The sequence below is a fragment of the Trichoplax adhaerens genome, genomic scaffold (genome assembly GCF_000150275.1).
Source record: "Trichoplax adhaerens TRIADscaffold_8 genomic scaffold, whole genome shotgun sequence".
Classification (NCBI taxonomy): Eukaryota; Metazoa; Placozoa; class Uniplacotomia; order Trichoplacea; family Trichoplacidae; genus Trichoplax; species Trichoplax adhaerens.
The window spans coordinates 2,607,500-2,627,043 of NW_002060950.1; the positions used below are offsets into that span (position 1 = coordinate 2,607,500).

At 29.7% G+C, this 19,544-nt stretch overlaps 1 protein-coding gene across 1 annotated transcript; it reads left to right on the plus strand.

Annotated features, from left to right (window-relative positions):
* Positions 1-1,369: 1,369 nt before the first annotated feature.
* Positions 1,370-2,446, plus strand: TRIADDRAFT_58722 (uncharacterized protein; the record flags this gene model as incomplete). The annotated part of the gene is made up of 1 exon (XM_002114621.1): positions 1,370-2,446. The coding sequence occupies one exon, from the start codon at positions 1,370-1,372 to the stop codon at positions 2,444-2,446; it is 1,077 nt and encodes a 358-aa protein (XP_002114657.1).
* Between the last annotated feature and the right edge of the window lie 17,098 nt (positions 2,447-19,544).

A 19,544-nucleotide genomic window follows, 5' to 3' on the forward strand; every position in this document is an offset into this window, starting at 1 on the left:
GGATTCAGTATCCCTACTCACAAGAATTTAGACGCCTTTGATTCTACGTTAAACTCAACCAGACAATTGAGAACTGCTTTATTCAACTATCTGACGGGCTTATATACCCTTCTACAGCAGCTAACATTCACAAGTCATCTTATAAAAATACTTGGGTGAGAACATCTACTAACTAGTTTTTCACAGTCGGACTACAATATGTCCATACACAGAATCATTTCAGTACACATTACAGCACAGCAATAAATTTACTGTAACACATTTATAATTAGAGTAATTCCTATTGTAAGGAACTAGTTGTAATATAATATCACTATATTATATTAACCAAATTTAGATAGCTATTTCTTCACGGTAGTTCTTACCGTGACATGGTACTAGTCTTTATTGCAGTTAGTATTGAAGGGAAAAGGGGCCAGTTATAGCGATGTTAAACGACACAATCTAGTGGTATAGCTATGATAAAATTGAATAGGTAAAGCTTATTATCGTATCATTTAACTTGTAGCACTAACTAACAAAATTGATGCTTAAGAATTGCAATGTAGTAAGCAAAACTTGCTGATACTAGTGCTATGTTGAGAGAAAGATGATTTTATTACTAGCTATAAAGGATCAGGCAGAAAAATTAGGCTGTTTTGAATGGCATTGCATTATCAGTTTTTTTACTTCTATATCAGCTAAATTATCGATATCATTTATTTCAATTTTAGATGCCTTATTGAAATATTTCCTGTAAATAGCTTGTGGCCATTTTCTTAACAAATACGAACAACTTTCCAACAATTCTCTTCGATATATGCCAAGGTTATAGCTAGATTTCTATATGATACCATCTGTAAAAGTTCTTACCATACGAATTTTAAAACCAAGTTGTACTGGATTATTTGTCGATTTTTTAAACGTCGTAATATCTTCAACAATAGTATATAAAATCTTCTTTCAACGTATTTATACATAAAATGATTGAAGTAAGAGTATTCAGTCAGCAACTTATTCACCTTATTCATCCAACTGGTATTAAAATCTGGTAAAATCAGTCGATGTTCATATCGCCACAGATTCTAACAATTTCAAAAGCAATTAATCCAGATTTTAATTTTTTCTTAATAGTTCTTTAGTGCTTTAGGCACGCAAAGTGAGATCATCGTGGATATCGACTGAAAAAATCTTGCACTATTTTCTAAGCAAGACATTTATCCAATCTGCTTTTATATCTCTTAAGGTCAATACAATTTATTAGGTATCGACATTAATCATCAAAAACGGTTCAATATACGCAGCAACATCAATTGAGCAGATATTCTGTATTTGTCCTATTTACCGTGGATAGATAAATAGTTTCCATAACGGAATACTATCTAATGAAATGAATGAATTAAAAGTCAAGTACACTTGCGAGAATTATAGCAGCACCTTACTCGTTAATATAACTTACGAGTATATTCCTACCGAAGAGGCCTTAACATTAACAGTAGTTGTTTTAATATTTTTACTAACATCACTCGTTGGCAATATTGCTGCTGTTGTAGTAGTTTATCGTAATCGCTATCTGCATGATCCCTCCGGTATACTAATAGGTGCTTTAGCAGTTTCTGATATTGGCGTGGGATTTTCTAGTGTTATTTCCACCATAATCTATGATAATCCTTGCTCAAGACTAAATCATGCAGTTTGTGTATTTCTCGCTTTCATGTCAAGTTCATTTATCGGCTCTACATACTCAGCTATAGCAGGTATTACAGTGGATCGTTGCATTGCAATCTGTAAACCTTTACATTATCGACAATATGTTACAAACACCAGAATAATTCAGATTCTTCTTTTCAATTGGTTGTGTATTCTTGCTCTAGCAGCTCTACCGATTATGGGATTACAACAATATGGTATAGGAAAATATGAATATGTTCCCTATTTAACGTCGTGTTGGATTGATATTACTGCATATAGTAAAAATTACTTGGCTATTATTGTTTTTTACTTGCCTGTCTTCTCAATACTGATACTTGTCATGATATGCTATGTTATAATTCTTCTCAAAGCAAATAGTACTTTTAAACGAATGGCAATTTCAGGTTGGATCTATAATGAAAATAAGCAATTACTGAAGAAATCAACGCGAACGACTATTATTGTTGTGGGTGTCTTTTTTATATGTACAACTCCAGGCCTTGCATTAACATTTGCTACGCTAGTTAATCAAGGATCTGTTGTGTCTGGTAAAGCCTATAAATATTTATTAAATTGGGGAATATACGTCAATATTACGGTTAATCCTTTATTATTTGGTTTCTCTCATAAAGATTTTAGACATGGCTATCATGAAATATGTTCACATTTTTACTCAAAAAAATCAAAAATTTCTGATATCAGTCTACCGATACGACCATCTGTCAATCCTTCAATATTATCGGGATATAATTTAGTTCAAAATAGTACACTTTAAATTACAATCAAAATACGATCAGAATGCAATACAGATAATATCTTCATAATAAACTAAGATCTGTGGTGTGCTTTAATGTAAAAATTATCATTTTATACAAAGTTTAAGCTACTTGATTTTCGATGAGCAAATTAAAATACTGTATAGGAGAAATCATTTAAATTGAATGTTGTTGTAATTATACGTCAACACGCGCTATTTAATGTCCTTACTGATCATGGATGTATAAAGATACCAGTATTTTTAATGTCTTTATTGCGAAAATATGATCAAGACTATATTCCTAAATCCAACAGTTGTAGGTAATATAATGATGTTAAAGTTGGAGTACAATACTAAGCTACAGTATACTAAATTTATTCAAGTCACACTTATCCAAAATATCCGCTAGAATAAAATATAAGATACGTATATAAAATTGAACTAATAACTTATATTCATTGATATACAGTTTATTTAAACCAATAACAATAATGAATAGCGTTACTGCTAGAGATATTGCAATGATTAATCAAATCTTATCAGCTATTTAAATTGCAATCCTTACATGAAATAAGTGGTGGATAATTTTTTTAGCTTATCTCGTAATCTGTCTAATTTATATAATAGCAAATACCGGTATTTAGGCTATTTATTTCGGTACTAGTACTTTTACTGGAACAAGATGATACAGGTCCTCTCGATTACTGATATGAAAATTAAAATCTGGTCTTTTAGTAGAATTTAACACTTCATGCATTTCTAAATGAAAAAGTGTCTTTTCAATTGCGATATATATTAATAAATAATCACCAAGCTTAATAAATTTGAATTCTTATGATACTGATAGAAATTGGTAGCCTCTGGTCTCTTGGATAATGTTTGACGCAGGAATAAATATAATTTAGTCGTATATTCGTTAAGCATATGTCACAAAACAGCTTTGCAACAAGATAACGCAATATACGATCAATAAGTCAATTCCTTGAACCACGTATCAAGGAACGATATCTGCACTATCACAAACACTTTTGCTCTACTAGCAGACTACACAAAGACTTAAACGCCTCGTATTTTACGTTAAACACTAAGTTAGACAATTCTTCTTTATTTCACGATATACTGCATTTATATACTATTCCTCAATAGTTCATGAGTCATAGTTAATACAATTAACATTAGAATCATTTACTGAATTAGATATTAATTTTAGCTACTGCTCCCTTAATGCAGACAACAGTATTTACGAACATAGACATGTAATGACTAATACAGAATAGTCAGATTACGATATGTCCTATCACGGAACATTTCCATGATAATTTACAGTCTACCATAAGTAAATTACAATCACAATGATTCGAACTGTAAGCAGATGATTTGCATTCCCTATTATAACTATTATAATTTCAGTATGTGTATAAGTGTCACTGTCATAAAAAGTCAGTGCTATATTAAAATACAGTATATCCAAATTAGAAGTTAACTAAATAAGGATAGTCTAACAGAATTATCCTAACATAGTTATTTCTACTGTAATACAGTATTTAACACTGTAACAGCATAATATAGTAATAATTTTTAGCTAAAATTTTAGATTTAAAAATATTTAAGGACTTAGATTCGTTACAAAAATTTTCGTAATAAATTGGTCGAACAGAAAGAGTTAAACTGATTCTTATACCTTGAATTTACTGTTAGCAATTTCCTACGATATGCAAACATAGTACGATTATAAGATAAAATAACTCATAGTAAGATCTTTTTCGTACGTTTTAAAATTTTTATACGAATTTATAAAAGTATAGTATTATCAACAAGTACCAGGTTAGCTAATGTCAGTATTGAGATCCATGCACAGCGCACTCTATACATTTCTATTCTATTCTGGATAAAATCTGCAAATATAATTAAATTATATATTATAGATTGTTTCTGATATAGCAATTGACCGATAACAAATGATCTATTAAGCTACTAACTAAAAGCATAAACTTTAAACCATCAATAAAGATTAAAATTGAGAACAGTAATTTAAGATACTGTCCATTTCAAAGAAAAAATAATTCTTTGTTAGCTGAAAGCACCATTAGCTACGGTAGTCGCAGTGGATCAATTTACCTGTAGGCATTTCTCTCTAACAGATATCTCATTGCACATTTCTCTTTTTCAACACTGATAATTAATAAAGTACATACCTCAAGAAAAGAAAATAGTGATAACTCATGACGCTGCAATTGAAGTTCAATGAATTCTATCAACGAGTTTATTGCCAAAAACAACTCCACTTCCTGTACCTTATAACTTTTACTCTGGAGGTTTTAGTGAAAGATTAATGAAATTTATTTTAACTAAAGTTATAGTTTACATCGCTTGATTGAAACGAATACAATTATATTCCTTTCAAGATCATAAATTTGGAAAAAAGATTTTTAACCTTTCAGAAAAAGATTTATTGAAGAACATTTTAACGTAAGCTGTAGTTTAAATTACGTTGGTTGAAATGAATGTTATCATATTCCCTTCAAGATCAAAAATTGGGGAAAATAGATTCCTTACCTTACCGATAAAGATCGATGAAAAAAATTTTAACTGAAGGTAAGCTTTAAATGGTCTGACTGAAATGAATGCAATCATATTCCTTTCAGTATCAATATTAAAAAGTAGATTGTTTACGTTAACGAAAAAGACTAATGAAATAGATATTTAACTAAAGCCATAGTTTATATCGCCTCGATTAAAATTAATGCAATCATATTCCTTTCAAATTTCAACATCAAAATGACTTAAAGAATATATCATTTAAGTTACTGATATATAAGATAATGAGCAAAATTTTATTTAATTGTAAAAATGTATCTACGATTTCTAGATATCGCAGACCAAAAAATTCCTATTCTAGACTTTGTAAAAGGAAACTTATCTAAACTGCAGCACTACTTTATTTCGTATATGGAATGTTCAGCAATTTCTCTTACACGCGGAAATTTAAAACCTCCTATAATGCTTATTTACTATATTTGTATATCCTCAGATTATCAAAGGATATCTTTAAACTTGAAATAGTAATGTCTGAATAGTATAAATCATATCTTTAAATGATAAATAATCTTCCCGCGCAAAGTGGTGCTTTAAGTTTCTAGATTATATTATCTACTTTAAAGTTAATATAGCCATTTAGTCGTATTGAAGTGCACGTATTCGATTTTAATTTAGCAGGCCATCGCCTTCAGCTTTTATTGCTGGAAGAACCGAAATGTTACGGAGCAATTTAGGGATTGACTAAATCCCCTATTTATCCTCTATTAAAATTTCGAGGACTGTTGAGGAAATGGAAGAATCATTCAATGATACTAAGAAAGCACAATGTCTCGGACAAACTAACACGCAGACTTAAAATGACTAAATTTAGCAAATTTAACATTAATATATGGAGATTACATTTAGCTGCTTACAGGAGGAAGCAGTGAAGCTATAATCTGTTATAATGAATCATGTGTTGTACTGTAATAAAATTCTTATATAGCAATTGAATATAGTACATGCTCTTGTAGCTGAAATTCTAACTAATTGTAGATTGTTGGTATCTTGATATGACTCTAAGAATGGACATATTGCAGTCCGATTATGTAAAATCAGTCAGTAGATGACCATGTTGATATTTATTGAAATAGGATGCTTCATTAATGTTAGCTACCGCTGAAAGATATATAAGTTCGGCAGATAGTTGAATAAAATCAGTTCTCTAATTTTGTATCTTAGAAGCAAAGGCGTCTAAGTTCTTGTGAATAGTTAATGGATACTAAATTTAGGAAACTTTAGAAATTTAGAAATTTTTTCGTAAACCTTGTCGCAATGCTGGTTTGTGACACCTATCGTCTAAAATCCATTTGAGTTTTCATAGATACCATACAGCACTATTTATGGATTATAAAAATTGCTAATGTATAAAGTTTAGATGCTACTAAAAATTTAATATATATTGCAAGGCTCCCAGATACACTTTAGGCTAATGTTGGTTAGCATACTTAAAGATCTGATTAGCTTTACTTTTAGGGCATTATCAGCTGTATTAATATCATGTCTACGTAAACTAGCTGTTGTTGATAATAGAATTCCTGTTATGGATACGTGTATGTTAATATTCGTGATGTATTAACAATTCCTTTAGCATAATCTCAGCTTAACTATATCCCTTTTCTAAATTAAATGAGAGCAAGTCCAAGTTGTGATTTCAAACTGTAATTTAATGTATCAGATTTAGTATTAATATATCATTCTATTGTGTAATTTCTTCACATGCTAAGATGAAACGGTTAGGGTCTAGGCGGGTCTAGGATTAATCACATTGCCTACAAGTTCAATAGTTGTTATGACTATAAATAATTTTTACCGCATTGTCTTTGCTAGCGTCATATAGATTACATTGCGAATGTGAACATTGATTGTAAGAAATAAGTTGATGACTAGAGCAGAAATGGATGAATTAATAACTTATGTTCCGACTTTAAAAAATTTTTCAAACAGCCATGCAAGACAATCTCAATCCTAAAAGAAACAAAGTATTGATCGAATGAAAAAAATAATACTTAACCTCAAATTGCTACTAGTTCTCCTTTCGTTTGAAAGCAGGCTTAGAATTTAATCAATTGTCTTATTGTATTATCAATAAAGTTCCGGCCGTTATGAAGTAAAGCAGAAACAAATTTACGAGAAATGTTTGTCGCAATAATAGTATCAATTTTATAAAATAGCTAGTTGATAATTATATGACATCAGAAAGTCGTCTCGCTTGAATAATTTTAAATGATAACAATACTTTATTAATATCATTAGATGTTTTAAAAAATCTAGCACAAAATTCATTCAATGACTGAAATTAAATACTTATTTTCGGCAAAGAAATGATATTTCTTAGAAAAAGGAATGATGTCAGACAGTCAATTATAATTATTATCTACGACCAATTAATACTCAACGTTATATTCTAATAGAATTAATTTTAAAATCATTAGCTTGCTTTTTAACAACAAAATGATGATTAAGCAATCTAGCAGAAACTGTATTTATTGTTTAGTATGGACTGTCTTGAGTTGCTGTGCAGAATAAAATTCTTTATAGTGATATAAGAATTAAGAATATCAAGAAAATTTGGAAAGGTTTTAATGCAATTTAGATAATATATCATTCTCAATGCCGCTAGTTGGAGATTAGTTTACTATATTATTTTGTAGCGGAATATTAACAATTTAATTAGGTAGACGATGTAGAAACAATATGCCATGAGCACGACGACTATCGAATAACAAATGATTCAAGACATACTGTAGATTACTTATTTACAATAGAATGACCTCTAATTTAGTCTATATGTATGTCAAGGAGTGATATTAGTGATACTGTATTGATTTTGTTTACTATTAGTTGCTAATTATTAGTATCAAAAGCTATATAAAGCTGAACAGTAATTTAGCAGTTCAGTTCCACTGTTGTTGTTGTACAGAGAGATACCTACCTTCGCCTATAAAATTAATTTACTATTTCTATTAGAATTGCTTTATACTTAAGTAGTTGTATCTTACAATAGATCTCCATCAGTAAAAAGGAAGTATAGCTATTCTAGTAGATTAGTATCGCTCACAAATTTACCAAAGAATAGTTTATAAAAGAAATTGTGACAATGTAATTAAATACTTTACGAATTACCTGGGTGCTTTACAAAAATAGATTCGGTAAAGCTTAAAAGTGATCACGTAACAGACATATAGCTAATCGTTTTAATAAAAATGTGAAGGAAAAGAACGATTCAATTCTGGTCAAGATATAAATCAAAATTTTGTAATGTAAGAAACTTTAAACTACTACAGAAAACTATAACTACGAGTCTATCATCAGGTATGTCCTCAGTGACATCTACCCACTACATAATGACGATCTTCTATCGTCAGGAGAAACAATAACATCACCAGTATCTCTCAAACAATCCTAAATTCAAACTTTATTGAAAAATCATTCAATTTATAGTCAATCGGCATAAAGAGTACAGTATTTATTAGTAAATAGATAACATAAATCTATGCACCTATCCATTTAAAATATCTCAAATAGATGTCAAATGTTGTAGATAAATTAATGTCAACACATTCCTGTACAAGTAATCTTGAGGAAACTATGTTAAGGCAACAATACAAAAGTTACTCAATAACAGATCGCATTATTAACAACTGCCTAGATTGTAATTTAAAATACTTTAAACTGCATCTGATACTGCTTTTGATAAAGAACCTACTGTACTGTATCCAAGTATTGAGAAGAGCAAGCCTATTGGTAAGCTGGTGATATGAAAATATTCTTGTAGCAAACTTTTGTTTGCAACTAGAACTGATAATTCAATAATTTCAAAATTACCAAGTACGTTATTGTGGTGTTCGTTCACTTTCAAAATAGCTTAGCGGATTTTTAGCCAATTTAAGCTATTCTAGAACAGTAAATCTAGATTTTATAGCTAATACTTTATACTAATTATTATTAAGATAGGTTGATATACCGTTAGTATATTCGATATTGGTAATTGCTTGAGGTCGTAAAACTTAATAGGATAAATTTATCTTAGCATACAAGAGTCTGATTTAAAAAGGTTATATTAAGATTAAAATATTGAGCATAATTAGTAGCGGTGGAGGTATATAAAGAATAGCGAAGGCCATATTTTCCTTCCTAAAGCATATTGAAGAGTTTAAAGATATATGCCTGTAATATGGTCCTAGATTAATGAACGGGAGTTGAGCAATAGAAGTAGAATTTTATTATACTTCTTGATCTTCCGCTTTCTAATATAAAGCCAAAATGGCGCTTGAGTTATTTTATAATCAACAAGAGTAGAAATAAGTTCAAAAAATTACTTAACGAGACGCAGCTCCTCAAATTCGGAAAATTAGAGTTGTAGATTTTGCGCTGTCTAGTCATCAAGTTGTAACGCTGTCACAAAACAGCTTTGCAACAAGATAACGTAATGCACGATCAATAAGTCAATTCCTTGAACCAAGTATCAAGGAAAGATATCTGCACTATCAGAAACGCTTTTACTCTACTAGCAGACTACGTAAAGACTTAAACGCCTCGTATTTTACGTTAAACACTAAGTTTGAGAATCCACTTTATTACACGATATACTACATTTACATGCTCTTCCTCAATAGTTCATGAGTTATAGTTAGTACGATTAACTTTGAAATCATTCACTAAATTAGATATTAATTTTAGCTACTGCTCCCTTAATGCAGACAAGAGTATTTACGATCATAGACATCTAATGACTAATACAGAATAGTCAGATTGCGATATGTCCTATCACGGAACATTTCCATGATAATTTACAATCTACCATAAGTAAGTTACAATCACAATGATTCGAATTGTAAGTAGATGATTGTCATGGTACAAACTACAGTGAAGAAATAGATATCTAAATTTGGTAAATATAATATAGTGATAATATATTACAACTAGTTCCTTATAATAGGAATTACTCTAATTACAAATGTGTTGCGGTAAATTTAATGCTGTGCTGTAATGTGCACTGAAATGATTCTGTGAATGGACATGTTGTAGTCCGACTGTGAAAAATTAGTTAGTAGATGTTCTCTCCTAAGTATTTTTATAAGATGACTCATGAATGTTAGCTGCTGTAGAAGGGTGTATAAGCCCGTCAGATAGTTGAATAAAGCAGTTCTCAATTGTCTAGTTGAGTTTAACGTAGAATCAAAGGCGTCTAAATTCTTGTGAGGTAGTTAAGGGATACTGAATCCCGGAGACTATAGTAATTTAGAGATTTGTTTTACGTTATCTTTGTCACGAAGCTGGTTTGTGACAATGATTTGCATTCCCTATTATAACTATTAATTTCAGTATGTGTATATGTGTCTCTGTTATAAAAAGTCAGTGCTATATTACGACACAGTATATCCAAATTGGAAGTTAACTAAATAAGGATAGGCTAACAGAATTATCCTAACATAGATATTTCTACTCTAATACTGTATATAACACTGTGACAAACGCTGAACTAATTTTATAGCTAAAAATTTTTGGTCTATTCGCGCAAAGTCGGAAAGTGATTGCAAACGCCAATATTGATGCGATCATTCCTAATTCTTTATTGGACAATTTCAAACAAAAGTAGCTATATCCTCCACGATAACAATTTATGACCTTGCTCTAGTGCTATTTACACAATATGTAAATAGAAGTCTGGTCATTACTGAACAGAAAACCTAATTTTGATGACAAATCTATCCAGGCATAATTAATTTGTAAGATTTACTGGTTTGCAGAAATCATCTCACTAGTATCTTTCACAGTTTTATATCAAAGATGGTATATGACTTGCTCATGCCGTAAATTATGATCCAATTTCAATAAAAGCATTTATCCTTTGCTATTTATAACTTGGGCTCAAGGCACGGCTAATTTTTTACCAAAACTGGCAATAAAGGCATTTCTATGTCTACTTTATTAATATAATCTCAATAACTTTGTTAAAAATTAGCAATCACTACCGTGCTCTGAAACTATTTTTCTTTTAGAAGGTTAATATTCGGAAAATATTATTATATGAATATGAGTATAAGAATTTACAATAAAATAGAGTATTAATGTTTACGACAATAATTTCGGACCAATTTTATTTACCTTTAACATTTTACCGACTTCTAATCATCCGAATTATAGTCATTTGGTTGCTGTACGGATGTCATCGCATTCTAACCTTGTCATTTGTAGCCCAATGGAAAACAGTAAGACATTTTACGAAATTATATTAATAGATCATTATTACGCAGTTTCATATTGGCGGTGATAGTCATTGTTAATGCTAGAAGATATTCTGTCGATTAGTTTCAATTTCATGAAATTATCTCCAACATTACGTAAAATATGAGCAATAACAAAATGTCATCTTAAATAAGCCAGTATATTCGATCCATTCTTAACTGTTATAAATATTAACCGTTTTTTAACAGATACAGTATGTCCAAGACATTCCTTGAACGCGTATATTATCGAAATACTGATGGCCTAAATGGCAATTATTTTAGATGCCTGCAATATACGTACAGCTACATTCTATTCACTTAAAGACATTTCTTAATGAAAAACATTTCAATGCTAATCTAAAATTTAGGTTACTGAAAATATTATTTTTCTAGATAGCTGAAATACTCAAAAACTTGTGTGAATTTATCAGGCTTGAAACTCTTCGAAAAAATTTTCAGTTGTAGCAATTAAATATCGCTATAAATAAAATTTGTGAAATAAATCTGTTAACTGTATCATATTAAAGTTAATTCATTGTTCTTATACATTCAATGCATAAATAAGCTTATAAAAAATGATTTACTACAACTAATAACTGTTTCTAATCTCAATCGTTACGACAGTCTAGCCAGTTTAACAGAAACGGTTGTTTCGATTAATTCTAGTCACGTATTGTGTTTTTTGTTAAGATATTAACATGTGGAGCTGAAGAAATTAAGCTATATTTAGCTGATTATCATTTACCTTTAGATCAATTGTTTCGTGACCTTTATTATTATCATTAATATGAAGATTTCTTTACTCATTAAACGTGTTAATCATCCACTACAATGGTAATGGAGGCTCTCATTATAGTAAAATAATCGAGCGTTAACGTCAAAGTTCTCAGATCTTAGTCTTCATTCTTTTATTTCATTTAATCTATTCAATGGCGACTTTAGAATAAATACGATTATTCACTATTTCAATTGTCATTATTATCTCTCTAAATTAACTCTACTATCCTTGTATTTCTTTTATTTCGCTTAGTTATTATTTCAGATCACAATATATCGAATCATTAGATTATGACGGGATAAATCAATGAATACGATTTTTGAACATGAGAAATAAAATATTTACCAATCTTTTATTCTCATAAAGCCTTCATACGATTGTTATTGGCCATAAGTAATGTTGTAATTACTTATGGTAGTATAAAACCGTAGTACGCACCAACTACTAAATATTTTATGATCAATATTTTATTGCTCTGTAATAATATCTCTTTTACTTACCTATATTTTCTACTAGAAGGATCTGGAAGGAGAAACGCACAAGTTTAATGCCATAAAATAATATTTTTATTACTTAAGCTCGCATGATACTGTAGTATACACCAACTACTGAACATTTTATGATCAACATTTTATAGCTCTATAATACCTCTTTGTCATGTCACCGTGAAGAGTAGATGACTAAATTTATTGATTAACGATTATTTATAGAGATAACTAATAATGACTTACAGTAAGAACTTCAATAGTTATTATTTTGATACAGTAAACTATGTTGTACTGTAGTAAGAGGTCCTATACGGTAACTAATGCTAATTGATTATAGAGTTATGTCTTGTAACACTTGTGATCAATATCCTGAAGATATTCAATTATAGATGGATGATACTACAAGTAATTCTGTGTATGGGTATACTGTAATCTAATTATCTAGAATCGTGCAGTAAAGTCAAAGATTATGAATAATTTCTGCATTAATTTAGCTATACAATATGAACTAAATTTCATGAACTGTTATGACTCATACACGATAGCAGTTGCTGATGGGTATTTAAGGTCGGCAGATAGCAAAATAAAATGAGAGTCCTATAGTTGTTTAATGTAGAAGCAAAGGCATCTAAATTTTTGTGAGATAGTTAAGGGATACTGAATCCCGGAGACTATAGTAATTTAGAAGTTTGTTTTACGTTATCTTCGTTACGAAGTTGGTTTAAGACACTCTTCTAGTCACTTCTAGATTCTACTAGACGTATTAAAAGATAAACTCACAAATCTAGTAGATAAAAGTTTGATAGCACTTCTCTGCAGCAGTGAATATGGAGTTACTATCTGCTCCTACTCTCAATTTCTTCTTCTGCTTTTGTAATCTTTCGTCTAACCAAACACTTTTGTAAACATGTTCATCTTTACATCCTAGGTATTACCATATGTTTTGCTTGCATACTATCCATTATTATTGAAATACATTTAATTTCAACGCTTACTATCTTGTATAGCAGCGGTTACAATTTTTATAACAGCTTTTAACAAACGCCTTCACAAATTTAGAACTTGGCGCTAGGTTTATTTTACAGACCGTTCATTCTATTATCTTGTTTACTACCTGCTCGCTATATTTTATCCTCACATTATGTATATTAGCTACTTTTTATAAGCATATAATTACAAATTGACTTATTACAATTCTTGATGAGGCTATTTATTCAAAGTTTGAATTTTTCTATCCTTAACACAATGTTTATAATTACATTTAATATTGCTATGTCATTATTTCTGATTAAAATTTGATTATCAAGCTTGCTCTTCAGTATTCGCCTACTAAGCCATAGACTAAACTACGACAATGTAAAATTTTAGTAAGTAATAATTCAATTTATAGCTACATTAAATTAATTTAAAAAGCCTCAGATTACCATTGCATGATATCAGTCAATTTGAATTTCTTAGATAAACTTATTTAACTAAACTTTTGTCAGCCAGCAAGTATTTCCAATTTTTCGCTTTGGCTCTATTAATCTTGAGTGAGATCCATTATTTTAAAAATTTTATTTATTGACTAGACTAATAAAGGTATAAATTACCTGATGAATTGTTTTAAATGATCATAAAGAAAAGTCATTTATTGACTAAAATGAGTACTAGCTATAAGTCTGAACTAGATATGAAATTATTTCTACTTTATTCCTTTTTCTAATGTGGATATTACCAATGAAATTATTAATAATTCATTTATCAATTGATGAATATAGACAAATGTCATCGTCAGAAAATTTCTACTCGATTGTAAGACAAAGGTATTCCTTTTACCATTATTTTACTGCCTTTTCCATCATAAAGGATATGCAGGTATGTTATGACAACAACAAAATAGCCCTTTTAATTGTTGATATGTTGAAAATTAGCGACAGGTCAGAGTAAATAAATATCAGTGATTAACGGCAGTATAAGTAAGCTTGGGACAGTATTGACGTTGATTATATATAGGTTAATATCGGTCAAAGGAGCAGTCACATTTCACTTTTACTCCTAAATGATTCAAAATTATTATCCTTCAGCGAGAAGATTTTGAAAATAGAAAAAGTCAAAGTATGATGTTATCTGGATGTGACTATAGGAATAGCAGTATCGCACCGAATTATACTACTTCAAAATCAAGAGATGAAATATTCATCCATATTGTCACATTTCTTCTTGCCATCGTCGCATTAGTAGGTAACTTACTGACCGTCATTGTCATCTATAGGAAAAATACTTTACATAATCCTTCAGGTCTTCTCATCGCAACTCTTGGTGTATCCAATATTTTAATTTCACTTTTTGCTGCTTTACCAGCACTATTTCATTACAATTCGGAAACTTATCATCTCTCTAATATTGGCTGTGTTATACATGCTTATTTAACTACTGCAACCGTAGGCATTTCTTATACAGTAGTTTCAGTCATCGCTTTTGATCGTTGCTTTGCTATATGTCTACCTCTACATTATGAAATTTATTTTACAAAGCGATGTGCAATACAGTACTTATGCACCAATTGCTTTTTTGTTGTTGCTTTAAGTGCTGTACCATTAATGGGCTTTCAAGACATAGGCTTAGGTCAATATCAATACGTTCCTTACGTATCCGGTTGCTGGCTCGATATCATCAATTATTGCGAGAATTATATTTTCCTGATCATCCTCAATGTGTCTATTTCATTGGTTTTATGTCTTGTCTTTGGTTGCTATACTATTATTTTAACTCAAGCAATTCAAAATAACTTAGGAAAATCATACCATCGCAATAAAATAAATAAAGAAAAGCTCAAAATATTAAGGAAATCCATTCGCACAACATTATTAATCGTTGGAATCTTCTTAGTTACCGCCATTCCTATGGTTATAGTCATTTTAGCCAGCATATACCATCGTAAATTAATTGTACCATCTGTCGTCTATAGCATATTCTTTCATTGGAATATCTATTGCAATATAGCTATAAATCCAATCATTTTTGGGTTTTCACATAAAGAATTTCGACAAAATTATTCTAAGATGATTTCCTATTGCTTTCGAAGTAGAAAGACACCTATCAGCCGTCTTAGTACTAGTTTCATGGTCAATACAGCTATTACTTATCCTAAAAGCCCTTTGGTAGCCAAGAATAGCACTACAAATATAGAGATTCTTCACCGCCAATAATGTAATCCTTATGGATTTATTTTATAGTAAGATTCCAGCTACAGAATGAATATACTGTACAAATATGCATCCCAAGCCTAATCATTTCCATCATTCAAATAGTAATAAGTTATAGGAAAAACTAATTATAAAAGAGTAGCCAGCATCAAATAACTAATAAAATGAGAATAGAGTTACATTAAGATCCTTTCTATCCTAGTTCAAACATGGAACAAAAATAGGGTGGATTAAAATATTAATCTTATTAAAAATTGCAATATTTTGTACCGCATTAAATATTAAAATCTTGTTCCATCAGCCATCGATTCTCATATTTATAATTATTACTCTTATTGTCTATTCTTACATGTAGAAAGTAAAATGGAAGCTCTTGTACATTTAATAGCGTAAATAACGCAAATTGATCATTAGTATCAGCTAAATCATCACATCGACAGTAAAATTCTACAGATAACAGTATTGCCATAAGCTATTGAACAATATGAGAAAGAAAATATTACATCTTTACATGTCATAGATGTGAAAATAATTCAATTTTATGCGTAAAATAATAAGTGCCAATACTGTATAATTGATTTTTAAAATTCAATTCTGTTGTCAAGTGATATATAAAACGTGGATGAAATCTTGTTATAGAGATAAAGCATAAACTTGATTTCCCCACCGTATCAACAGCAGAACATCATCTCATCCTTGTGCCTACCTGAATTTCGTAAATTTTTCCTATTAATCGGTTACTGAAACTATCAGTTAATCGTATATTTTAATTAAAAAATTGATTATTTTTAATATGAGAACAGCATCAAATTACATCCATATTAATCCTTACAATCCGCAGTGAAAATTTTTCACTACTGGATTTCATAGAATTATGATTAAGAATTGAATCGCCTTAAAAGTTAATAAATGTCAAGAAACGTTTGAAAAGATTTTAATTAATCTTGATTTAGGCTGGAAACTATAGATCAATGCCATTATAGAAGTATAATGCGTGAAAGTAATTCCTTTACTGTCAACAACTCTTTGATCATAATGGTACCTCTTCACCGATATTAGCATTCTATAACTATTATATAACCTACAGTAGAATCACCAATATTCTAAAGTCAAGAAACTAGGTTTTTTATTAAGATCTCTAACTTTAACAACTTAGTAGTAGAAACAAGAAAAACGCAAGTTAGCTTTAATACATAAAATCAAATTTTAGAATTACTAACGCTAATAGCAGTTATCTTTATTTCAAGGAAAACTCTGGTTATATAGAAAAGACATACGTGTAAACATGTTATTATTGCTATCTTTTTCTCTTAATTTGGTATTCATCGCCGTAGTAAAAATGTAAACAGATTATCCTACGTTATCCTTTTTATCTAGAATTATTTTTTACTTAAGTACATTTTAATGTCCAAAATTGCAAGATTTACACATTACAATACCGACAATATTGTAAAGCTAACCTACCACAATCGACAGCGATTGGCATGAAGAAAACTAGAGTAATTACTGCTACGCTTATTCAAAAATCGCCCTGATTTAGTGAAATTTTCAAGTTGATTGCAAATATGTGAGTATACAAAGTTGGAATTTTCTAGCAGTTTTCCGATCTGAATCCAACCCAATCCTTAAAACTCCATTGAGGACCTACGAAATATTTAGTATTGGTCGGATAATATTCCTTTCACTTAAAGATATTATAGGCTTGAAATAGAGGTCTAATAACTTACTAAAATACTAAATTTATATTTTAAATAGTATTAACCTTTGCTGGCAGACTATTCGAGTTTTTTGAGACCAATTTATTGAAACAGCCTCAACATATAAGTTAACGAACAGTTAAATGCATGCAGAGTGAGCAGTCCCAGATTTCTCTTAAAAATCTCGACAGTATTTGCATTTACAAATGCTATAAATAGCATTTAAAGAATTTTGTAGTTCAGCAGCGAGGCAGCGAGGCAGCGAGGCAAAGTCCTTATCGAGAATCAAACTAGACATTGCACTACCTTAATAGCTCTTATTAATATCCTGCTATCATTCTTCTCCGTAAATATAGTAGTTAATACTATAAATTATCCTTGTTCCCAAATATAAAATAATCTACTGCGGCTCGGAATACTCTTAATATGCATTTCTTTGCATTTTATAATGTCCTATAGCTGCTGTAATTTGAAGTTGTGGTATGCATCAAAACACAATCCTACGCCAACCTACAGCAGCGCATACATTTTTACCCTAAAAGCAATGTATTGATGATTTGGGAATAAAGATGAACTTCATAATCAAAGACTTTCCGGCTAAGGTATAAACATTTAAGAATGAAATTAAAAGTTATACTATTCTTTGATAAAGCATAATGCTGAGATAAACAAATTAAAAAGGGATGAATTATATTTACCTTTATTTATCGTAAAAAAGCCAAAATTATAATGTTTATATTAATAGAATTAGAAATTTGTAATTTAGTGATAATAACCAACTCATAAAAAATAAATTCTTAATTATTTATAGAACAGAAATAAACAGAATTTGGGCATGAGTATATTAAATAATAATCAAACATATTATTTTACTCAGATGACAAAAAATAGAGTATCGATATTATTATTAATAAAGCAAAATTGCATAGTAGATCAGCACATTTTCGTATTTGTGGCATGTTAATATTATTATTATGATTATAGCGAATGTCAATTGATTTATTTACTAATTCTATAATCAATTAAGGAAAAATCTTTGAGTAGAATATTATTCTCATAAAGTAAAGAGTTACTGAGTTGCATTTTAGCTGTAGCTCTAGCTGGCGATAGTACAGCTACTTGTATTGATAGAAAAATTACCTGTCGGATAAACTGTAGAATAAGTTGCTATAGAACATTACTGTAAATTTAACCATTAGTATACATCTAAAGAATAACGAATCCTATTTTGAATTAATTCTCTCTATTTTAGGTACCAAAAGGAGTGAATAAACGAATAGAATTGCTAATTATGCTTTCTGACAGCTTAGTACCATAATCTGTATTCAACTTTTAAATCTAGGTCTAGAAAATAAATAACTTTAGTACTATCTTCATGTCATTTTATAATAGGATGTTTATTGTCTCCTGAAGATAAAGCAATGCTTGTATTTTCTTATATTTACTGTATGAAGACCTTTTATTACGAAGTTCGTAAGTGAATAAATCAATTTTTAGCTGATATAATTCTATTAAGATACGGCTATAATTTGAAATATGTAATTTGAAATCTGTAATTTAAATGATCCTTTAAAAATTGATTGAACTACATTCAATGGATGTCACTATCAAACTTAAGATATTATAATTTATATAGACATGTGCATCTATAATTTACGTTATCGAAATGAACCGTTACATCAAATAAAAACTTTAAATTGAAATGCCTCAGAGTACAAATTTAGATATAATTTCATGATTAGAAGGCTTTGATATTGGTATAGTCGTCCATATATGTCAGCCATTAGGTACAAGTTTTTGTTTACATTCATATAATGCTCTTACTTTAGCATGAAGTCAGTTTTTAATGATCATAAGACAATCATATGGCATGATGGATAAAAATATTATGTCATAAACTAATCTGATCAATTGAATTTACCTTCATTTTGATCCAACCCGAAATTCCGCTCATTATTTCGGAAAAGAAACATTTTCATCCTTTAATTATTGAAAGAACGTTAAAATTTCACTGATTATCAGTATTCCCCGAATAAAGCTATCTTCAGTATAGTATTAATTTTTGTTATTTTTATACTTTCTATTTAAGTGTTTCTCAGAAATAACATTAGCAATCATTTATTCAAGAAAGAATGTGCGGTAGTCATTGTTAGGA